This window comes from Callithrix jacchus, chromosome 12 (assembly GCF_049354715.1).
Source record: "Callithrix jacchus isolate 240 chromosome 12, calJac240_pri, whole genome shotgun sequence".
NCBI classification, from domain to species: domain Eukaryota; kingdom Metazoa; phylum Chordata; class Mammalia; order Primates; family Cebidae; genus Callithrix; species Callithrix jacchus.
Genome location: NC_133513.1, coordinates 58,328,169 through 58,351,644, shown reverse-complemented (window position 1 = coordinate 58,351,644; position 23,476 = coordinate 58,328,169). Strand labels below are relative to the sequence as shown.

Below are 23,476 nucleotides of genomic sequence, written 5' to 3'. Positions count from 1 at the left end.
TCAAATATGTGCGGTATTCACAGCCCTTTCTCTGTACCTGCCAAAGAGAAGTGGTCTTGGCCCATTCAGCTGTTCACACCCCCTCCCTTTCAAGAGAATTTCCTTTGGATGATGAGGTTATTCTGAGGGAGAAGTGAGTACTGCGAACAGAAAGACAGGCCTGCCAAAGGCAGAAGAAGGGAACAGAGAGAAAGAGGAAGCAAAACCTTGAGGCCTGTGACTGCATGGAAAAGGGGATTGAGAGTCTAGAGGGTGAGATCCTGGCCCCAGAACAGCTGTGCCAACAGTGATGGGAATGGGAATGGGATTGTGACTTAGAGACCTCATTAATATTCTTTTCTCTTTTTTTTTTTAAGATGGGGTTTCACCATGTTGGTCAGGCTGGTCTTGAACTCCCGACCTCAGGTGATCCGCCTGCCTTGGCCTCTAAAGTGCTTGGATTACAGGTGTGAGCTACCACGCCCAGCCTTTAGTATTCTTTAAGAGACAAATAGGCAGAACACGGTGGCTCATGCCTGTAATCCCAGCACTTTGGGAGGCCAAGGCGGGTGGATCACCTGAGGTTAGAAGCTCAAGACCAGCCTGGCCAACGTGGTGAAACCCTGGCTCAACTAAAAATACAAAAATTAACTGGGCATGGTGGTAGGTACCTGTAATCCCAGCTATTCGGGAGGCTGAGGCAGGAGAATCACTTAAACCCAGGAAGTGGAGGTTGCAGTGAGCTGAGATCGCGCCATTGCACTCCAGCCTGGGCAACAAGAGCGAAACTCTGTAACCAAAAAAAAATGAAGTCGCTGCTGTGAAGGGCTCTGATGAGGATGCAGTTCAGGCAGGGTCCCAGCAGTCAGGGAACAAAGGCCCCATGGTTTTCTGTGTCCGTAAGACCTGCCCCGGGCTGGGGGGTCAGCCAGGGAAGCCAAGCCTCAGGCCGGACACAAATCCCAGTCAAGAGGAGCCTTGAGGAGTGGAGGAATCCCACCAAGCCAGCATGAAGGGACAGAGATTAAAGCCAGATTGATAGGGCCACTGTGGGGCGTGGCAAGGGACAAAGCAGACGGTGTGATGGGGTAGGGGCTTCTGCTTCAGGCCCAGGTGCAGATTACCTATTAACCAAGTTCTAGTTGTTGAGTGTTAACTTGAGTCAGACACCGTGGCAAGGATCTAGGATTGTACAGCTAAGAAAACCGCACCTCAGGGAGTTAAATAAGTTGCTTGAAGTCAGGCTTCAACACATTAGAAGACAGTACCTCCCTCGCAGGCTGGCGCCTGTCCTTCCTTGAACCGGGCTTACTCCTGCATAGCCAGGTCCCCTGAGGCAGCCCCATCCTGCTCCTCACCTTTGGCCTTGACCTCCCTCCACCCAGGTGGTGATCCAAGTGCTGGATGTCAATGACTGCCGGCCACAGTTCTCCAAGCCCCAGTTCAGCACGAGCGTGTATGAGAATGAGCCGGCGGGCACCTCGGTCATCACCATGATGGCCACTGACCAGGATGAAGGTCCCAACGGAGAGTTGACCTACTCACTTGAGGGCCCTGGCGTGGGTATGTGGCCTTCCTTGGACAGCTGTGATGCTTTAAGGGGGGTGGGAGGGGCAGGCCTGCCACCCCAGGCCAGGAGTCGAGGGAAGGGTGGGAAGGATGTCTCAACCAGAGCTATTCTCCTGCCCCCACTGCCAGAGGCCTTCCATGTGGACGTGCACTCAGGCCTGGTGACCACACAGCGGCCACTGCAGTCCTACGAGAGGTTCAACCTGACCGTGGTGGCCACGGATGGTGGACAGCCCCCACTCTGGGGCACCACCATGCTCCTGGTGGAGGTCATCGATGTCAATGACAACCGCCCTGTCTTTGTGCGCCCACCCAATGGCACCATCCTCCACATCAGAGAGGTACTGCTGCCCCCTGAGCGTCCTGCCCACCAGTAGTTCCTTCTCCCAGCTCTGGCCTGGGAGAGTGGAAGCACCCTACTGTAAAGGTGGAGAAACTCCGCTTCAGGAAAGTAGATCCAGGGGAAAATGTGTGTTAATTAAAAAAGGTTTGTAAAGGTGGGGAAACGGAGGCCAGAGAAGGAGGCAGACCTGCCCAGTGCCACACAGGACGGTATTGAACCGTGTGGTTAGTATATGCGCTGTGCTAGCAAAAGATCTTTGGTTTGGCCAGGTGCAGTGGCTCATGCCTGTAACTGTAGCACTTTGGGAGGCTAAGGCAGGTGGATCATTTGAAATCAGGAGTTTGACACTAGCCTGGCCAATATGGTGAAACTCCATCTCTACTAAAATACAAAAAAAAAAAAAAAATAGCTGGGCATGGTGGCGCATGCCTGTAATCCCAGCTACTAGGGAGGCCGAGGCAGGAGAATCACTTGAACCCAGGAGACAGAGGTTATAGTAAGCTGAAATCACGCCACTGCACTCCAGCCTGGGCAACAAAGTGAGACTGTCAAAAAAAAAAAAAAAGTCTTCGGTTGAAGTCTGACTCTATTGCTTATCAGCCCAATGACTGTGAGCAAGTGACTTCTGTAAGTCTATTTTTCTTCTGTAAAACAGGATTCATAATAAGTAAATGCCCAATCTCTTGCTCCTATATGTCTACCAAGAAGGACAGGCTCCTCCATGACCCACTTCTCCCATACATGTCTCAGAATAAACACACATGCCCCTTCCGTCTGTCTGTTGTTTCTGCTGATACAGTGTGGAGACAGCCCAGGAGCTGAGGATGAGCATCAAAATAGGAAACAAGGGGAAGTGGCGAGGTTCTGGAATCTCTCCAGTTCTTCCACATCTTGGTCTAAGTTGCCATATAAAGATAGGGGAAGTACTCCTTTGTCTTCTGCTCTCCCTGCTTCCCCTAAGCACACAGGCCCAGAGTGCTCCTTAGTGGCACCATCAGAGTGTCTCCCACTTGTTCTTTGTCCCCCAAACTCCTCCCAGGCTCCACATCTCAGAATGTCCGTGCCAAGTCCGTCTTGTCATTCTGTCTCCTCTTTGAGGTCCTGCAGGAGAAACCTCTCCCAGGGCCAACCTCGAAGAAGCATTGTGCCTTTACCATGTGCTTTGCTTCTTTACCTTGTTGTCTAGTGTCTCATCTACAGTGATTGAGCAGTCAGTCCTCTTTGCTGTGCCCACTAGGGAGCCCAGAGTGGTCAGACCATCTTGAGCGACCCTGCACAGGCTTAGGGCTTACATACATCATCTTGCTTCCCACCCCTCAGCTTCCATCTTTCTGCCAACCAATTTTTTCTTTTCCCTAATTTTTTAACTTGATAAATCTTATTATGATTTATATATTCTTGTTAGCTGCATCAAATCTCCTTTGTGGAATGAGGCAGGGTATAAATTAATAATAATCTAATCCTTTTTCACACCAAAGGCCCCATTTATGAAGACTTTCCCTTCAAGGGTTTTGCATTTGGAAAGATTATGGGTCTCCTGAACAACCAGAATTTATTAATTATCTATATGTCATCCTACTTTTTATTAATTAGATGTAACTGCCATTTAGAACTTCCAATTGTCATGATCCATGAGATAAACAATGAAACCATGCTGAGCTGATCGTTTTTCAACGAAAATCGAAAAAGTGCGCCCTTCCTTTTGCCCTGGGCAGCTTAATCATGGGTCAATGCATTATTTCAATGAGGTTTTCAAGATCTTTGACTTAGCTCAATGGTGTTCAGGATACTGAGGCTCAGAGAGGTGAGGTGGCATGTCTAGGTTCCAGGCAGGTTAGTAACAGACTAGACCCTGGTGGCCAACCCCTATCCTATCCACCATGTCACCCTGCCTGCGTGTCCCCCATTTTCAGTGCTTCCACCATTGGATGGATGGTGTTGTTTGGGGACACCTAGAGTTCTTGTGTTTGGGGTAGCAGAGAGAGCAAGAGTGATACAGGACAAAGGGTGGCTGCGGCCTCTGCGCTTGGGTCCCCTCTGTCGGATAAACCTCAGCATGCAATGAATGGGACTGGAAGGACGCAGGCAGCTCCTGGGAAAATGGTCATTCTGGGAAGGCTTGAAGCATGTGGCTCTCAGGCTGGACTGTCAGTGGACAATGGCCTTAGCTTGGGTTGGGAAGGAGAGAAGAGGGACAACAACTAGCAGAAGCCCAGAATCCAGCTGAGCAGGCAGGTGCTCCTGGCGTGTGCTGGAAGGTGTCAAGGACGTTGAGCTACCGCAGGAGAAAGAGTGAGGGTTCCCTCAGAGCCTGGGAGCTGAGATTCTCTCAGGGGTCCAGGAGCCTCCCTCCCCATGACCCCCGCAGGAGATCCCGCTGCACTCCAACGTGTACGAGGTCTATGCCACGGACAAAGACGAGGGCCTCAATGGGGCGGTGCGCTACAGCTTCCTGAAGACGGCGGGCAGCCGGGACTGGGAGTTCTTCACCATCGACGCAATCAGTGGCCTCATCCAGACTGCGCAGCGCCTGGACCGGGAGACCCAGGCGGTGTACAGCGTAAGGGCGGGGCCTGGTGCGAGGGGGCGGGGCCTGAGGCGGGCTTTCTTCTGGGCAAGGGTCCCACACCTCGCCTCCTGGAAAGTGTCTAGGGGACCTGGCCACCGGGAAGTCCCCAGTCCAACCCCTGCTCCCAGTCTTCCCCTCTGACTGTGCTCTTCCGCTCCTAGCTCATCTTGGTGGCCAGTGACCTGGGCCAGCCGGTGCCATATGAAACTATGCAACCTCTGCAGGTGGCCCTGGAGGACATAGATGACAACGAACCCCTCTTCGTGAGGCCTCCAGTGAGCTTGCCCCCCTTCTGCGCTGGTCACGCCCACACAGGGACTCACCTGCCTGCAAGCACACACGCACACACACTCTCCTATACACACTGCGCCAGAATACACATTTGGCTAGACACGGAAGCATCTCTCTGCATGCAGTTCATACAAGAACAACTATTTATTGAGCAGCTGTGTTATACTATATTGAGCTATATTGAGCACTATTTCAAAACACTACCCAGCGATTAAAAAAAAAGACAATGCCTGACTCATGGAACTGATACCCTTGTCTTTGTGCGTGCACACAGGAAGCATGAAAATCAACTCTGATTTTTTTTTCCTTTTTTGAGAAGGAGTCTTGCTCTGTTGCCCAGGCTGGAGTGCAGCGGCGTGATCTCAGCTCACTGCAACCTCCTTCTCCCGGGTTCAAGTCATTCTCCTGCCTCAGCCTCCCAAGTAGCCCACCACTTAGTCTGGCTAAGTTTTGTATTTTTAGTTTTTTGCCATGTTGGTCAGGCTGGTCTAGAACTCCTGACCTCAAGTGATCCTCCTGCCTCAGCCTCCCAAAATGCTGGGATTATAGGCATGGGCCACGGCACTCCACCCAGCTTTGATTTATTGATATGGGGCTGAGATGAAATTGACAGCAGGGCTGAGGGCCCTTCCTGTGCACTCCAACTCTGGTTGTTTTTTTGTGTGTGCACATGGGATGTGATGTTCTCTGGAGACTCTTGAGTGTGCATGCATACACATGCGTGTGCATATAAGAATAAGGTGTGTGTTCCTCTCATTTAAATACTCATTTGGGTTCTGGGCAACACTCCGTGAGGGCAGAACTCAGGTCCCCAGGCCATGCTTTGCTCCCTTGAGGTTACCACAGTTCTACTCACCCATAAGGCCTGGACAGTAAACTCCCTCAGTACCTACAAAGTCACTGCCCAGGGACTGGAAGCTCAGGCCTTCCCTTGGCCCCTGTGATGACATCCCCCTCCCTCTGCAGAAAGGCAGCACCCAGTACCAGCTGCTGACAGTGCCTGAGCACTCGCCACGCGGCACCCTCGTGGGCAATGTGACGGGCGCCGTGGACGCAGATGAGGGCCCCAACGCAATCGTGTACTACTTCATCGCAGGTGGGGCCCGACAGAGCTAGTGCCCTGATTACCTGGGGCTAGAGGTAATATGCCCCACCCCTGGCCCTGCCCCCTCACCCTGTGCCATGGTCCCACCCTCAGCCGGCAACGAAGAGAAGAACTTCCATCTGCAGCCCGACGGGCGTCTGCTGGTGCTGCAGGACCTGGACCGGGAGCGAGAAGCTGTCTTCTCCTTCATCGTCAAGGCCTCCAGCAATCGCAGCTGGACACCTCCCCGTGGACCCTCCTCAGCCCTCGACCTGGTTGCTGACCTCACACTGCAGGAGGTGCGCGTTGTGCTAGAGGACATCAACGACCAGCCGCCACGCTTCACCAAGGCTGAGTACACTGCAGGTGCAGGGACTGGAGCCTGGGCATGAGGTGTGGGGTGGCCCCTGCCCTGCCACTTACACCGCCTGCCTGTTCCTGCAGGGGTGGCCACCGACGCCAAGGTGGGCTCAGAGTTAATCCGGGTGCTGGCCCTGGACGCAGACATTGGCAACAACAGCCTTGTCTTCTACAGCATTCTGGCTATCCACTACTTCCGGGCCCTTGCCAACGACTCTGAAGATGTGGGCCAGGTCTTCACCATGGGTAGGGGCTTGGCAGCACATGAGTGGCCTCTAGCCATGACCTCTCAGTCACTGCATGGACTGCCATCTGGAGGAGATAGGGTCTGGGGGAGCACCATAGGATATGGGTGGCCCCCTAAGCAGCCATGCCAATCCTATTCATCCACCTACCCAGCAATCTGTTCTCCAGTGTATCCACCTATCCACCTCACATCTACCAACCAGCCCTTTCTTCTTTTTGTTCATTCTTCTCAACTCATCTATTCATTACTTATCCATCCATGAATCCACACTTCTATCTCTGCTCCCATCTGTCTGTCCATCCCTCCATCTCTTCATTCATCCCTCCTTCCTTTTATCCTTCCATCCATCTGTCCTTCCATCCATCCTCCTTTCATTCATCTTTCTGTCTACCCATCTTCCCATTCTCCTTCCCATAATACCTGCCTATTTTTCCAGTTGTGCTCCTCAGCCTCCCCTATGTCAGGCATTGTGCTGGGCACTGAGGCAGCAGGATTCAAAGAGCACATTTATACCTATGGATGTGCGTGTTTGCTTGTGCACTGACCTGTGTGGATGGCTGACTCTCGAGGTCAGGCTCTAGAAGATGCCCCTGTGAGTGTCCCATTACCTTACTCCCACCCCCAACCCTTTCCCCTTCTCCATCTGAAGACGCCTCCTCTGTATGCCTCATCTGTGGCCTGGCATTCCAGGCTCACTACATCTTCCTCCTAATCCCTCTTTCAGTTCCACATCCACCTGCTATCCTTAAGGGCCCTGTGCCCAGCCTAGCTAAGCTGCTTAGCATTCCCTCAGCCTGCTCTCTCCCATCCTCTAGCCTTTGACCCCTCTACCTTCATTGCATGGACCCCTTCTCTGCCTTCGGATATCCCTCCCTGACCCTTCAAGGTCTAGTTCATGTGCCACCTCCTCCAGTATGCAAGCAGACACCATCCCTTTGTCTTCTGAGCTCTCACTGCTCTTACTGTAATAAATCAAGGCACAGAGAGGCTCAGTAGCTTGCTTGAGGTCACACAGATAGGAAGTGACAAATTTTGAGCCCAGTGTATCATCCTTTAAGAGAAGACCATGCTGTATCACCTCTGACCATCTCTTCTGTGGGGTTTTGTTTGTTTGTTTTATTTTGTTTTTTGGCGATAGAGTCTAACTCTGTTGCCCAGGCTGGGGTACAGTGGCATGATCTTGGCTTACTGCACCTTCTGCCCCCTGAGTTCAAGTGATTCTCCTGCCTCAGCCTCCCCAGTAGCCTCCCAAGTAGCTGGGATTATGGGCATGCACCACCAGGCCCAGCTAGTTTTTGTATTTTTCGTAGAGATAGGGTTTCATCATGTTGGCCAGGCTGGTCTCAGACTCCTGGCCGCAAGTGATCCACCCACCTCAGCCTCCCAGTGTTGCGATTACAGGTGTGAGCCGCTATGCTCAGCCTTGTCTGTGGAATTCTGAGGTGCATGGTCCATTACACACTAGCATGGGACAATGGAGTCACAAACCCGTCATCTGCACTCCCCCATGATGATAACCGCTGGGCTGAGACCCAAGTCACTGCCACTTCAGATGGCCATCATTCCCACTCGCCTGTCACCTTTGCTCCCTACTGGGCCTTGTGGGCACTTGTGCTGCCTCCCCTAAATGTCCCCACCTACCCTGGGGCTCATGCCCCTTCCTGGGGATTCAGGGGCACTGAGTCTCTGAGCTGTGCCCTGCCTTCGGGCTTCCTGCAGGGAGTGTGGATGGCATCCTGCGCACCTTCGACCTCTTCATGGCCTACAGCCCCGGCTACTTCGTGGTGGACATTGTGGCTCAAGACCTGGCGGGCCACAACGACACGGCCATCATTGGCATCTACATCCTGAGGGACGACCAGCGCGTCAAGATCGTCATTAATGAGATCCCCGACCGTGTGCGTGGCTTTGAGGAGGAGTTCATCCACCTGCTCTCCAACATCACTGGTGCCATTGTCAACACTGACGATGTGCAGGTGCCTCCTGGGACCACCTGGGGCCGGGGCAGTGGAGAGAGAAAGGAAGGCCAGGCCACAGAAGAGACAGGACATTGTGCAAAGGCCAGGGCGTGAAAGGCAGTATAGGCCCCACTTAGTCATTTCCTAGCAGTGCAGCTTTGACAAAATCCTCCCAGGTTTCTGGGCCTCAGTTTCCTCCTCCATAAAATGGGGACAATAATAAATAGTACCTGACCTAGTGTGGGTGGAGTGATTGGCACCGTGCCTGGTCCTCAACAAACATTCAGTAGTGAGGGATCTATTCGCAGAGAAGGGCAGAAGGGGCTCCTAGAAGAGGCTTGCCCATCCCTGTGGCCCCTGCTGTGGTGGCTATACCCTACAAAGCCCCTTCCCGTCTAGTTCCATGTGGACAAGAAGGGCCGGGTGAACTTTGCACAGACAGAGCTTCTCATCCACGTGGTGAACCGGGATACTAACCGCATCCTGGACGTGGACCGGTGAGTGAGGGTCTGTGCTTGGACTGTCGGTCTGTCTGTCTGCTTGCCTCCCTGCCCTGGAGTAGGGGAGGGGACCCACCAAAGGAGACACAGACCATATCATCAGGCCCACTGTGTGGGGCCATCTCCCAGAAGTGGGCAGGGCTGGGAGAACGGGCAGAGTTTGGGGGCTATGAGCAACTCCGTCCCTCCGATCCTTCCTCTTCCCATCTGTAAAATGGGAATATTCAGGCTGGGGGTGGTGGCTCACACCTGTCATCCCTGCACTTTGGGAGGCTGAGCTGGGTGGGTGGATCATTTGAGTTAGAGACTAGCCTGACCAATATGGTAAAACCCCATCTCTACTAAAAATACAAAAATTAGCCAGGTGTGGTAGCATGCACCTGTAGTCCCAGCTACTCAGGAGGCTGAGGTAGAAGAATCACTTGAACCTTGGAGGTGGAGACTGCAGTGAGATTGTGCTACTGCAATCCAGCCTGGGTGACAGAGCAAGACTTCATCTCAAAAAAAGTGGGGGTGCATTCCATCCACTGTGAAGATGGAGCAGGATCACTACATGAAGGTTCGAGGAACCTTGTAAAACATAAAGCTGTCCCAGCCGGGTGGACCTCCATCTTGCAATGTTTGGAGGTGATGAACTTTGCAGGCTTGAGGCAGGAGCAGAGCAGACTGTCATGGGGGGAATGGCTGAGGAGGAGAGCTGAGACCCCTGCCCCTCGCCCAGGGTGATCCAGATGATTGACGAGAACAAGGAGCAGCTGCGGAATCTTTTCCGGAACTACAACGTCCTGGATGTGCAGCCTGCCATCTCCGTCCGGCTGCCGGACGATATGTCTGCCCTGCAGGTACCTGGTGGCCCTGCCCCACAGCCCCTCCCAACCTCCCCACCGCCCAGGCTCACCCTGGCCCTGCTCCCGCAGATGGCGATCATCGTCCTGGCCATTCTCCTATTCCTGGCCGCCATGCTCTTCGTCCTCATGAACTGGTATTACAGGACCGTGTGAGTGTCCCCCACCCCTGCCCTCACGGGGTCGACCACCTGCTCCCAGATGGTCATGAGGCTGGCAGGGCCTGAGATGCCAGCTTGGCCCCAGCCCCCCTCACCAGCCCCTCTCTGCTTCTCTCTAGACACAAAAGGAAGCTCAAGGCCATTGTGGCTGGCTCAGCTGGTGAGTGAGGGCCTTGGTCGGGGGACAGGTAAGAAGCAGGAGCAGGCTTGGGGACTGGAGTGCCTACCTAGGCCTCACAAGGCTGGCTCAAGCCCTGCATTGGGCCCAGAACCACGCCCCCACACCCTACCCTCCCTCATCCCCCAATAGCACCCCTACCTCCAGCTATTCCCCTCCCCTCCATGCCCCGCCCCTTGTCCCTGCAGGGAATCGTGGCTTCATCGACATCATGGACATGCCTAACACCAACAAGTACTCCTTTGACGGGTGAGTGGCATCCTGGCCCTGCCCGGTCCCCTCCGGGGAGCCCTGTCAGGACCCAGTTGGGGAGAGCTGCCATCTCCCAGCGCTGGGGTGGCCGAAACCCGGGCTGTGGGCGCCCCCTGGTGGGTGAGCCACCCTCCCTCCACCCCCAGAAACGGTGTGGCTGAGAGGGGCTCTCCACCCTGATAGGCCTCAAGTTCCAGGGGTACAGACTTTGGGTGGTGGGTGCAGGGTGAAGCCTCCACAACAAAGGCGATCCAGAGTGACATGCGGTCCTGGTTCTGGTGGGATGCTAGGGCAGGAACACGCACCACAGGCGCCAGGGCCTCACACCCCAGCCAGTGAAAGGACTAACTGGGCCAGGGAAATGGGCAATGTGTGGGGTGAAGCTGGGAGGGCACCTGTCTACTCAAGCCTTCCCTCCTTCCCCACGCTTTCCCTCCCTAACTGCAGAGCCAACCCCGTGTGGCTGGATCCCTTCTGTCGGAACCTGGAGCTGGCTGCCCAGGCGGAGCATGAGGATGACCTGCCGGAGAACCTCAGCGAGATCGCCGACCTGTGGAACAGCCCCACGCGCACCCATGTGAGCCAGGGCCAGGCCAGGGGTGGGCAGGCATCACAAGGGGCGGGGCTGGGTCTTTGTGACCTCTGGCCCAGGAGCTATGTTCTTTCAGGGGTGGCACCTGCCTTGTGCATGTGTGTGGGGCCTGCCTCTGCTCCAGCTAATGTCCCCTCTCCCCAGGGAACTTTTGGGCGTGAGCCAGCAGCTGTCAAGCCTGATGATGACCGATACCTGCGGGCCGCCATCCAGGAGTATGACAACATTGCCAAGCTGGGCCAGATCATTCGGGAGGGGCCCATCAAGGTGAGCCCTCCCTGCGGGCTCCGCACCCAGTCTCCTGGCTGAGGTCGGACCCCACTCCAGAGAACACAGGGCAGTGGAGACCTCCAGGATCAGCTAGATCCACCCTCCACTGGGGCAAGAACACCAGGGCTGATGGGGAGCTGCTCCAGCCTGAGGTGGCCTTGAGGGCAGGGCTCAGGAGTGAGTCTGTGTGTGTTCAGGCTGGCCACTGTCTCCAGGCTCTGCTGCTGATCCTCTGCCCTAGGATCACCAGGGTCAGTTGTCTCTGTACCCAGGACTCCCAGAGGGAGCAGGTGGGTGAGGGAAGGGCGAGACAGGCAGGGAGGGCCTTGGTGGGGGTTAACCCTTTCCCTTCCCCAGGGCTCGCTGCTGAAGGTGGTCCTGGAGGATTACCTGCGGCTCAAAAAGCTCTTTGCACAGCGGATGGTGCAAAAAGCCTCCTCCTGCCACTCCTCCATCTCTGAGGTACCCGGCCAGGCGGCCGGGAGCTGTGTGCTGTGCCCCAGCCTGGGGATGTTCTCTTTCTTGCTGTCCTTTTCTGTGTCTCTGGAGCGCTGCAGCCAGGACCAAAGACAGCAATGGGTGGGGGCCAGGAAGTCAGACAGCAGGCTCTGCTCTCTGGGCTCTTGGGGGCTTTCATAGGAATGAGGTGGGCTCTGAGGCAGTCTTTCTCAGGTTAGAGAAAGACCTCAAGAACATACCTTTGTGGGTGATGTCATTTTAAGAAATTTGGCTGGGTGTGGTGGCTCACACCTGTAATCCCAGCACTTTGGGAGGCTGAGGTGGGGGTATCACTTGAGGCCAGGAGTTCGAGATCAGCCTCGCCAACATGGCGAAACCCCATCTCTACTAAAAATACAAAAAATTAGCTGGGTATGGTGGCACCCACCTATAATCCCAGCTAATTGGGAGGCTGAGGCAGGAGAATCACAGGAACTCAGGAGGTGGAGGTTGCAATGAACTGAGACCATGCCACTGTACTCCACTGGGTGACAGAATTAGACTTTGTCTTAAAAAAAAAAAGAAAAGAAAAAGAGAAACTGAGGCCATCAGGGTCAAATAGGCCTACATATATTTGCCTATAGTGATTATGTCAACACTTACAAAAGTCAGACTTACCCTGAAAAGGAATTTCCAGCTGGGCCCTCATGCTCAAAAGGAATAAGCTAAATCGGATAGCCTCAGGCAGGAAGAGTGCCAGTTTCGAGTCTCCACCCCACCTACTTATCCTCTGCAGTTTGTCCTGCTGACACTTCCTGCCAGGACACAATTGGAGGGGATCTGCTTGAGGCTGATTTGGCAACAAACCCAGATGCCACAGTTGTATTACAGGATTTTTATAGAGCACCAAAGTTAATAGGTAAAATTAAAGATTCTCAGCTGGGTGTGATGGCACACGCCCTAAGTCCCAGCTGCTCGGGAAGCTGAAATAGGAGGATTGCTTGAGCCCAGGAGTTCAAGGCTACAGTGAGCTATGATTACGTTACTGTATTCTAGTCTGGGCAACAGAAAGAAAGCGTGTCTCTAAATAAATAAATAAATAAAGGTGCAGTGGGTCATACCTGTAATCCTAGTGATTTGGGAGGCCGAGACAGGTGGATCACTTGAGGTGAGAGGTTCCAGACCAGCCTGGCCAACAGAGCGTGACTGTAATCCCAGCTACCTGGGAGGCTGAGGCAGGAGAATGGCTTGAACTCAGGAGACGAAGGTTGCAGCGAGCTGAAATCACGTAACTGCACTCCAGCCAAGGTGGCAGAGCCAGACTTTGTCTCAAAAAAAACACACACACTATATTCACAAGAAGTCGATCCTCCTGAGAACCCATCTGCAGCATGTTAAGCATTCAGTTTCCCTTTGCATGCAGTTTGAGAAACGGAGTCTGACAGGCCTGCTGCGGTAGGAGCCCAGGGTTCATCCACATAGCCAGTGGGTCTCTGGGGCTATCCACCTGCTAATCCCTTGGGCATAGCCTTGAGCATGTGGGGGTCCCGGCCTCTTCTTGCAGCTGATCCAGACTGAGCTGGACGAGGAGCCGGGGGACCACAGCCCAGGGCAGGGTAGCCTGCGTTTCCACCACAAGCCGCCAGTGGAGCTCAAGGGTCCTGATGGGATCCATGTGGTGCACGGCAGCACAGGCACGCTGCTGGCCACCGACCTCAACAGCCTGCCCGAGGATGACCAGAAGGCCCTGGGCCGCTCACTGGAGACGCTGACCGCTGCTGAGGTCACTGCCTTCGAGCGCAACGCCCGCACAGAGTCCGCCAAATCCACACCCCTGCACAAACTTCGCGATGTGATCATGGAGAGCCCCCTGGAGATCACAGAGCTGTGACTAGACAGGGAAGCATCGTGGGTGTGAGCAGCGCCACCCACCACCCCCTCCTAGGGTGGGAGCAAAGACAGGGACAGGGCCATTTTGGGGGGGGGTCCCTCTCGAGGCCAGCCATGAGGGACAACCTTGGCTTGGCCCTGGCGGCCCGCATCAGCCACTCAGATCCCACTTTTGCCAGACGCTCATTCAGCATCTGACCTCTACCTTCATAAAATCTGTTATTTTTCTAAGAAAACCAAACAAAAATGCTAAGTGTCTAAGGACAAGGTAAGGTGGGTCACTGGGGCCCAGGCGTCTGGGGACCAGCGAGGCTCAGGCTGAGCCAAAAGAGGCTGAGCAGGCCTTCCCCCTCATGGCTCCACCCAGCACCATCCCCTCCAGCTGAGCAGGAACAAGGGAGGCCCAGCTTGGGCATCCCCTGCTGGCCGGACACCCCCGACTTCAGTCCAAGTCCCACTGCATTTCTGCCATATCCCTGCTGGATGTCCAGGTGGAGGCAGCATCCCCACGTGGACAAGGTCAATGTCAATGAACAAGCATCCTCTCCATTTCACTGGCTTCCCAAATGTGCCCAGCTTATAAAGACAAATGACTGATGTTCCCTTGGGTTTTGAATGTGGACTGTTCGTGTGTATTCTTTTTTTTTTTAATTAAGTTATTCCCTCAATCGTTTCCCCTTGGTTTTGTTTAACTGGTACTCACTACGAGTTTCTGGAATGGTCTGTTTAAAAAGCAAGGTAGCTCTCAAGGAACTCGCAATGTGCTCTGACTCTGGCCTCTGGGGAGCGGGGACAGGGGCAGGTGATGGGCAGGGCCAACCTTCCGGTGCACCCGACCTACTGCTGGCCCTGAGTCTTGGGGGAGGAACAGGTAGGATTTTCCTTTACCCACTTTGCTTTTGTTCTCTGGCCAAGAGGGGTCATGGGAGTGCTGGGCACCAAAGGTGGTGTGGGCTCAGAGCCAATCAGAGACGAACAAACTCTTCTGGCTGAGGAGTGACAAAAACACTTAGGACCAGATCTGGTTAACAGAATTTTATTGTTAAATCAAGAAACTTTAGTGCAAAACAAAAATCACGAAATCCATTTACTAGTAACTGCACGTCCTACTGGCTTTGCTTGCTGTCTCCTGGCAACCAGAAGTGTGAGTGCCCAAGTGGCCCACAGATGATAGCACCCACCCCACACCCAGCAGACCCCTCAACATGGTGCCCTCCACCAGGAAGCTAGAGGCCTAGGAGCTCACCATCCACGTTTATTTCAAAAGAAAGGTCAAAAAGAGCATCTATGAGACGGGAGGGGGTGCAGGCTGAAGCAGCGCCTCAGCAGCCAAGGACACACAGGAAACACGAGCAGGCACAGCGCGGCCACCACTGTCCACACACACACAAGCCAGGCCCACGGGGCCTTCCGAGAGCTAGCAGGTCACATTCAGGCAGACGGCCCCCTTCCCACCCAAACCCACAGAACCCCGAGCAAGGCATCACCAGGAAAGACATGGGAAAGCCAAATCACGGTTGACCTGGGGACAGAGAACTCTTGGCCCCACTGATGTCCCGAGCCACCAGCAGCTGCTTTTGGAATTCCTGTGCTATCACAGCAGGAATTACACTACTGAAAAAGCCTAATTGTTCCAGGCTTCTAATCTCACACATAAAACTGCCTTTATTTTGCTGCTTTGTACAGCTGAGAGGTCCAGGAAACAGAGAGGGTCCCTGGCAGGGCAGGAGGCCATCTCAGAAGCCCAGGCCCACCAGTGCCCAAGCACATGTCAGGGCTTGGTCGAACAAGGCCCCAACCAAGAGGGTCGGTGGCCTCCTGTCAAGAAGCTGTGGCTCAGGCCAGCAGAGCTCTGTCCTCCTCCAGCAGGTGCCACGCAAGGATGGGCTCAAAGGCCTCCAGTGCATCACCATCCGTCTAGCAGAGAGAAAGGGGGCACTGAAGCAGCTATGTCTGCCAGGGGCTAGGGCCTCCCTTGCAGACAGCAATGCTACAATAAAGGACACAGAAACAGGGGAGGTGGGGGAGCCCTATTTTTATAACAAAGTCAAACAGATCTGTGCGTTCATTCCCCAGACACACGAGTAGAAAAAAACGAGTGCTGCGGCTTCTGCAAGATGAACTAGTCCTCCTCCTAGTTCCACACGTGGCGTTTGCAATGCTCAAGAGCCTGGTAGGAGAGAGGAAGCTGGGTTTAGTCTTAAGAGGACAAACTCCATTCCAGCCCATCAGTCTATCAGATTATCACCCAAAAACAGGACCTGTTCTCAGGTCAGCTGGATGGCACAAGATGCTCAAGACCCAGGACAGGATCTCACTTAAAAGCAGGGAACATGTGGCCATCAGTTTTGGGAACTTCTTTTTTTTTTTTGGAGTCTCACTCTGTCGCCCAGGTTGTAGTACAGTGGCATGATCCCTGCTCACTGCAACCTCTGCCTCCTGGGTTCAAGCAATTCTCCTGCCTCAGCCTCCTGAGCAGCTGGGATTATAGGCTCACGCCACCACACCTGGCTAAATTTTGTATTTTTAGTACAGACAGGGTTTCACCACGTTGATCAGGCTGGTCTTGAACTCCTGACCTCATGATCTACCCACCTCAGCCTTCCAAAGTGCTGGGATTACAGGCGTGAGCCACTGCACCCAGCCCAGAGTTTTGGGAACTTTTAAGGCACGAGTCCAGTGCAGCAGATGCTGCAGTAGTTTGCAGATGAGTACCCATGCAGGCAGGGTTCAGGACCCTTCATCTACTTACACCTGGCACCCAGCGTCCTGCTAGCAGCCTGCACGCTGATCCCCATGCAGAACCTCCTTGCCTGAGTTGGGCTACACACCAGCTTGGGCCTTGAGAAGCGGGCCCACATTTCCCCAGGACAGCAGCAGAACCAGCTGTGGGTGGGGCTGGCAGTGGAGCCCCACTCCAGATGGGCTGGAGCCTAGCTAGAGGAAGGAACTGGACATGGCCAGAATGGGGGCCCCCTGCCCCTCCCTGCAGTGGTCCAAGATGACAAAACCGCCACTGACATGTCACAAGGAAAACAGGAAGGAAAAGTTGCGCAAAGCAACATTAAGCAACAGGGACCGGACCAAACATCCCCACCCAGGGAAGCGGCACAGGTCACCCAGCTGGTGGCTGCCTGGCCAGGCCAGGGCCATAGTGCCCTGGGGCGGCTGGGCAGGGACCAGCTCTCAGGGCCTTGAGTGAAGGCTCCAACCAGGGAAAACATGTTCCTGGGGAACAGGGCCTGGGCAATGAATCCCACAGACCCTGTGCAGTCCCTGGAGTGACGCCGTACAAGTCTGACACTGTCACAAGGGAAATGAAGACAAAAGTAACAAGGCGAAGCAAAAATACTAAAAAACAAAATCCACCTCACCCTTTACTCCAAGAGTGTAGTTCACCCTGCCTTTTCTAGCGGACCATGAGTAACCCTAACCACCTCTCTGAGCCTCAGTTTTCCAATGACAAAAGCAGGGTGGAGAGCTGACCACCAACTTCCCATTAAAGCAGGATTCTCACACAGGCTGCCCCAGGGCAAGACAGGCTGGTGGCACCATCTGCTGAGCTACTCACATTGCACTGGGCTGCTGTCTCTGCGTTCTGGCACCAGTAGCTTGGGCCCCATACACACTTCTCAGTTCCCAACAAGGGCTTATGGGCTGAGGGGCAGGCTCCAATTTTCTACATGGTGAGAAGAGGAAAAAAAGGGGAGAATGAGAGTTGCCCAACATATCTCTCAAAACTACGATCACAGTTTCCAGGAGCTAGGATCAGAGCTCCACCATCCTCCTTCAGAACATCTGGGTTGCTGAGGAAAGCAATGGGGCTTCGGGGTCTGGCTCCCTGCCTTCTTTGCTCTCCCACAGCGGAACCCAGAGACTCCACCCCACAGCCATTTCTCAGAGCAACCCTTCCGGGTCTCTGCAGCTCCCCAGGTTACAGCTGCCCAAGAGGACCCACATCACCCAGTGAGGCTCACCAAGCACACGAAGGAAGGGTCCATCACCTCCACCAGGATCTCAATCAGCACGGGCTCATACTCCGCCACGAACTGATCACACTGTAAAGGAAAACAGGGACACAGGTCCAGCTCTGGGGGTGTCTGAGCACAGTGGGGCACAAAAGGCCAGGCATGCCCTGGAAACGCTCTTCCCAGAGAGCTCCCGGCATTCCCAGCCCCATGGGTCCTGGGGCCTCCCTTCCCAGACTCTCTACCTACATTTGGCCTCTACTTCAGGTTTCTTCCCCCAGTGGCTCATCTTAAGCCAATGAATCACCTCCAAGTAAAACTTCATTGGACTCCATGGCCAGAGGCAGAAACAGCTAGTTTTCTCTGAAAATGTGCCCCAGCCTTGGCATGCTCCATCAGGTTCTGAGATGCTGGCCTACCACAGCCCACCCGGGGTATACCTGCTTCTGGTAAGGGTCGGGCAGGAAGCTGCACCCTTTCTCGAGAGCAGCCAGGATCTCTTCCTTGGTGCTGTTTTTCTCCAGGTTGCGATCCAAATAACCCACCAGCTTCTTGCACACCTCGCAGAAGCCACCGTCCTTCGGCTGAGTGACGTGAACTACACAAGAGGGCGGCGGGCTCAGTGCTGGCAGGGCCCTCCCCGACCCAAGAGGGACACCATCCTCTCCCGCACCATGCCCAGCGCTCACCGGTCAGCGCAGGCAGCCGCATGCCGGAGCAGAGGTGCAGCATGCTGCACACCACCTCGGGGCTGACCTCCTGCATCAGGATGGACAGGATGGAGCTGCCGTACGTGTCCACCACCTCCTGGCACTCTTCTGACAAGGACTTCGGCAGCTTCGCACACATCTTGTCAAAAGCATCGAGTATTTCTTTCTGAAACACACAAGAGGATCCTGTGAGAAGATGGGAGGCTGGGCAAGGGTGGAAGAGATTCTGAAATGCTTAACATGGCCAGGAAATGAGTCAATGATGGGTGCTGCTTCCACCACCCATAATTGGGCTCGAAAATTATCAAGCCATAGAGCAGAGCAACAGTGCCCATCCCTCCCCCTACTACCAGCCCAGAGGTCCCACTGGTGAGGACTGCCTTCCACGAGATGGGATGTGGCTGCACACATGCCAAGGCTGGGCCAAGCCCTCTCTCCTGCAGGGTTTTCCCACTGGGACACTCTGGCTCAGGGGCAGGAGAGGGCCGCCCCTTCCAGGAGGACAGCACACCTCAGTCTTGTTGTTGTCAATCAGCTTGGTCACCTCCTTCACCAGGAATTCACACACCTCACAGTAAACATCAGACTTTGCTGGGACCTCGTGCTTCTGTGGAAAGAGTAGAGGAGTACTTTAATGCTGGGCCTCACAGCCCTTGGTCTTGATCCCCTAAAGCAAAGGGATGCAGAGACCAGAGTGGGTTAGCCTCATCAAGGGCCACTGCCTATGGAATTCCAAATGATGTGCAGCTTCCACTCAATATCCAAGTTAATCCCCTATTTTTATATGGTGGGAAACTCACCACCCCCCTTACCCCAGTCCTCTGCCACCACTGCTTCCCCCCAACCCCACCAAAACAAAACTCAGGAATTCATATCAGGAGATAGAAAGTCCCTTCCCCACCCCAAGGAGCTGTCCTGATGATGTGTTCAGTTACAACCATTTCCTCCTTCGGGGTTCATTTTGGGGAGCAGGATGAAGTAAGGAGTTCAGTAAGGTGCACTATCTAGAAGACAGAATGCTGAAGACATTTCAGGTCTGCTCGTGTCTCCCATGCCTCATGAGCACTTGAGAATGCTTTGCTAGATCCACCTTTAATAATGCAATACTGTTACAGAGACTGTTCTGTGACAGTAGAAATGTTCTCTACTCCTGCTGTCTACGAGAGGCTCCCTGTGCACTGAGCACTTGCAATGTGGCTGGTGTAGCCAAGGGGCTGGATTTTTAAGTTTGCTCCATGATATTTCACTGAAACTTAAGTAATCACATGTGGCTGTAACTCTTCACTTTCTCTGGCCATCACTTTGGTCACCAAACAGGGCTGAGTTGAGGAGCACCCCATGGAGGGGAAGGCAAGAAGCAGTGCTTCCCGGATTCCAGCTAACACTTCCGCCCGTCCCCTGGGCCACACACTCTGCAGATGCAGTGAGGAGACAGCAGAGGGAGATGAGCCACTGGCAGTCAAGTGCCGTGGGATGTTCTAGAACAAGAAGCGTGTGCATGTGCCAGGTGTTACTGTATCACACAGCCCAGGCCTTGACGAACTGTAACGTAAGCCCCGTGGGCACAATGACATCATCTGATCGCCACAGCCCCCAACATGCTGCCTGACCCATAATAAATGCTGAACACATTTATTACGGGATGAAGTAGTCTGATCTTCACCAAATGAGGTGTTCTAAACAGAGACACCCACACATACTTAGTATACAGGCTGCAGGCCCAGTGAGGCTTCCATATACTCTGAGGGGTGTGCTGGGGACATCCAGTCTGTCAGGGCCACAGAATGGGGAAGGACCCAGACAGCACATGTGAGAAAGTGAGGCTGGAGCCAGACACTGCAAAGTCACTGGTGAATGGCAAGCTGAAAATATGCAGACTTGATCCCACAAACACTAGGGTTGACAACCACAGACATAAAATGCTTCCAAGAGAACTCATTGGGGGCTGCATTAGCGTGGAACCAGCGATCACAAGCTCAAACACCCGAAGGAACCAGGCAGGGAACCAAAAGAAACATGTGGCTCGTAGAATGTGATGTGACACAGCAGGGAGTGGACAGGAGGGAGTGGTGTGGCACCACACAGCCCTGGCCAGCACACACAGTGACACCGGGTACCTTAATGGGCTCCACCAGTTCCAGGGCAGGGATGACGTTCTTGGAGGCCACTTTGGCAGGGACCAGAGTCTGCATGGGCATCTCCTTCACCTCATCACAGAATCCAACCAGCCCACAGATCTCCTTGGGTTGCTGAAGAAAGCACAGACAACCAGTCAGTGGCGCCTGCGCCCACTGTCCCCGAGTCCCATCCAGCCAGAGGACAGTGAGCTGGACAGCACCCTGGGCCCAGTGTGAAGGCTGCCTCCCTCTCCCCCTCCCACAAGTGGACAGATTCCAGATTCTATGCTAAAGGGCTCGTGTCTGAAGCAGTACATATGTGCCAGTTACATCTGGGGGAGGAGGCCACACAAAACATTTAAGGGACATCGAAGGGAGTCTCTATCCAGAGCCACCAGGAGGAAGGGAGACTCCCCACACCTTGGGAGACTCCAAGGACACCTGGTCTCTCTAGAATGTGTTTTTCAGGCCACTATAGGTAGGAACTAAGTTATGTTTTTTCTAGAGGGGACACTACCATGCCTATAAACTGCAAACTAACAAAACTAAACATGTTAGAAATCAGACCACACCAGATCTTTCAGTGGCAGGACCATTTAAAATGATGCAGTAAGGGAAAATGCTGGCTTTTTAAAAACCACATTCTATGTTCACAACTGCACACAGTGTACATGAAAACCCAACCCCCCAAATGGATGAATCATTTCAAGCCACATCTCCAGATTGATCCACTTTCACCATCTAGACACCAAACACAGAGCATTAGCTAGTCCAGACATCCCGACCATGACACTCTGATGGCCAAGAGCGAGACAAGCGTATATACTCTGTATACCATGGAAATCAATGCAACCAGCAGCCAGCTCGGAGCCTGACTGCATTTGCCTCCCAGCACCAAATCCTAAAGCAGCAGGAACAAAAGTGCTAAAAAACAGGACCGTTAAGGGAAAAGAGCTAGATCATGACAATGGCTCAGCTTGTTAATATCAAGAAGGCTCGATAATTAAATAAGACTGGGGGAGTCTGAAAAGTACCTCCCAAGTACCCTATCTCTGGCACAACTTAAGAATGAAAAAAAAAAAAATCAGAATGCAGCTGAATATACAGCAAGCTTTTTAGAAGAGGCCAAGATTCACAAGATATAGGGCTGCTTCTGCCTCTATCAGCTTTGTTCTAACTCCTTGAAGTGGCCTAGATGAAAATTCAGGTATTTCAACCAAAGTCCTCTCCCATTAAACTTCAAAATACCTTCAAAAAAAGCTCTAATGCTAATCCTAGGATGGATGCCGATGCTCAGAAGGTGGCAGTGTTCAGGCTGGTCCCAAAGGACCCTGGCTCAGACCAAGTATGGACGGGGCACTTGGTTCCTGCAGCATGCCATTTGACATGCCTCTAGATCCCAAAAGACCCTGTCACCCAGAGGGGCAGAAGCCACAATCAAGAGATTGTTTCCAATTCTCTGGATCCAACAGCCAGCCTGCTGGCTGCTTGCAAATGTTTGCTCATGCAGCAGCAGCATTTCTGTGGTTATGAAAAACAGCACTAAAGACATGCCATGCCTATTTGCGTTGTGACAGACACAAGGTGCCCTGGGGAAGCCAGACCTACAATGGACTTCCTAGCCAGCCTACACTGAAGGAAGCTGGGCCACCCATGGTTCCCCAGTGTCACACTGGTGGCCTGCATGTACGTATGCTTTATGTAGATTGTGACCAGAACACAGGCTCTGTTGGCTTCATTTTTCTGGCCCCCCGCAAGAGGAGATGAGCCCCCCCCCAACAGAGAGGGACCCTGCCTCTTGTAACCATTCCTTGTATCCTTGTATCTGTCAGAGTTAATCATACCATACCAAAAAAAAAAAAAAAAAAGGAGCAAAGTAACTAGAGGAAGCAGCAGCCACTACTACAAGCAGATTCCCGACACATACCTGATCCTGCTGTTGAACAAAAAGACAGGAAATCGGAGGTGAAAATAAGAGAAAGGAAAGGACACAACAGTTAAGAAAAATTAAAACAACATTAGGCAGTTAACCAGGTATAATGATATCCCAAGAAGTTCAGGGAAAATGCTGTTGCAGTCAGATCTTGGCAACCTACCTTATTCCTGCTATCTCATGGACAAGGGGACTGAAAGCTTTCCAGGCCCTGCAGGGATAGAGCGTTTGGGGGCCGTCCTGCTCCTGTGTGCACCACCTCCAGGTCTCACGCACTAAATCACACTCTAAACACTGTGCAGCAGGGGCCCCAGAAAACCCCACCTGATGAAGGGTCTCCATCCTCAGGAGCCCCACTGGCCCCAGGCCTGCGAGGCTTTCCCACAGGTTAGTGACCAGCAGCACCTCAGACCAAGATACAGGGATGCCCAAATAAATGGGGTGTGTTACAGACACCCTGAGGGGTCAGGGATCCTGGGCAATCTACCGCAAGTGGCCAAATGCCAGCCTGGAAGGCCAATTTAACAATGTATCCAAAGCCTCAGGCTTCCGCTCAGCAGTTCCAGCTTTCGTTCTCTATACTAAGCGGAAAGGCAGGATGTGCATAGATGTATGCGTTTGGCTATAAGGATCTTCATCTTCCCAAAGGCAAACCTGAAAACAACCTAGACATCTGGCCACAGGGGACCGGTTATGTAAATACTGTTCTATGTTCACAAGTGATAATTATGCAAGCACTTAATCATTTGTACAAGAATATTCAATGGCCAACTTATGTTTAGGCAAAAATGCAAACTACAAAGTACAAGGTAGTATATATGACCCCACTGATGTTCTTTAAAACTCCAAATGATTTTTGATGTGGGAAGTATTGTCCATATTTTTCAAAACATTTCTACACAGTATAACTTTTATAATGAGAAAGTCAGCTATAAGGAAGTACTTCAGGAAACTAAGTCACATCAATGCTTATCTTTACCTACTCTGGGTGCATGTCTTTGTAAGCTGCCTTTGTTTTAAAACATGGTAGGGTGTGAGTAATTATCCCAAAGAAACTACTCCTCCTGGGTGCCTTGAGTGGTTAGAGCAGGTCAGAGTCAATCTTTCAGGCTCCTTGGCTGTCCGAATCTGGCTGCAACAACTTAACTGTGCTGCTGTAGCACAAAACAGGCGTCATTGTATTCTGAAAAAATAGCCTTTCCGTACAAAACAGATGATGGGC

General features: G+C 53.1%; 2 protein-coding genes across 8 annotated transcripts in view; one reads left to right on the top strand and one right to left on the bottom strand.

Annotated features, from left to right (window-relative positions):
* Nucleotides 1-14,272, top strand: part of CDH23 (cadherin related 23) — a 412,201-nt gene extending 397,929 nt beyond the window's left edge. For 3 of the 7 annotated variants that reach the window (XM_054242941.2, XM_078345636.1, XM_054242944.2), the window contains 16 exons: nucleotides 1,365-1,542; nucleotides 1,678-1,889; nucleotides 4,260-4,451; nucleotides 4,622-4,735; nucleotides 5,718-5,847; nucleotides 5,950-6,201; nucleotides 6,280-6,441; nucleotides 8,162-8,418; nucleotides 8,800-8,897; nucleotides 9,622-9,742; nucleotides 9,818-9,897; nucleotides 10,026-10,066; nucleotides 10,273-10,333; nucleotides 10,784-10,913; nucleotides 11,073-11,195; nucleotides 13,201-14,272. In XM_054242941.2, the coding sequence (XP_054098916.2) occupies nucleotides 1,365-1,542; nucleotides 1,678-1,889; nucleotides 4,260-4,451; nucleotides 4,622-4,735; nucleotides 5,718-5,847; nucleotides 5,950-6,201; nucleotides 6,280-6,441; nucleotides 8,162-8,418; nucleotides 8,800-8,897; nucleotides 9,622-9,742; nucleotides 9,818-9,897; nucleotides 10,026-10,066; nucleotides 10,273-10,333; nucleotides 10,784-10,913; nucleotides 11,073-11,195; nucleotides 13,201-13,527 (2,478 nt within the window). In that variant the 3' untranslated portion in view covers nucleotides 13,528-14,272. Of the gene's footprint in view, nucleotides 1-1,364; nucleotides 1,543-1,677; nucleotides 1,890-4,259; nucleotides 4,452-4,621; nucleotides 4,736-5,717; nucleotides 5,848-5,949; nucleotides 6,202-6,279; nucleotides 6,442-8,161; nucleotides 8,419-8,799; nucleotides 8,898-9,621; nucleotides 9,743-9,817; nucleotides 9,898-10,025; nucleotides 10,067-10,272; nucleotides 10,334-10,484; nucleotides 10,672-10,783; nucleotides 10,914-11,072; nucleotides 11,196-11,555; nucleotides 11,661-13,200 lie in introns of those variants that run through there. The other 4 variants (XM_078345639.1, XM_078345637.1, XM_035268051.3 and 1 more) reach the window with 4 other exon arrangements.
* A 276-nt stretch (nucleotides 14,273-14,548) lies between these two features.
* The window catches only part of PSAP (prosaposin), a 37,257-nt gene continuing 28,329 nt past the window's right edge, over nucleotides 14,549-23,476 (bottom strand). Inside the window, exons 8-14 of the mRNA XM_009009767.4 lie at nucleotides 20,322-20,453; nucleotides 18,716-18,811; nucleotides 18,184-18,370; nucleotides 17,935-18,092; nucleotides 17,504-17,584; nucleotides 17,098-17,205; nucleotides 14,549-15,696 (exon numbers count right to left, since the gene is read on the bottom strand). Of these exons, the coding sequence (XP_009008015.3) occupies nucleotides 15,661-15,696; nucleotides 17,098-17,205; nucleotides 17,504-17,584; nucleotides 17,935-18,092; nucleotides 18,184-18,370; nucleotides 18,716-18,811; nucleotides 20,322-20,453 (798 nt within the window). The 3' untranslated portion in view covers nucleotides 14,549-15,660. The remainder of the gene's footprint in view (nucleotides 15,697-17,097; nucleotides 17,206-17,503; nucleotides 17,585-17,934; nucleotides 18,093-18,183; nucleotides 18,371-18,715; nucleotides 18,812-20,321; nucleotides 20,454-23,476) is intronic.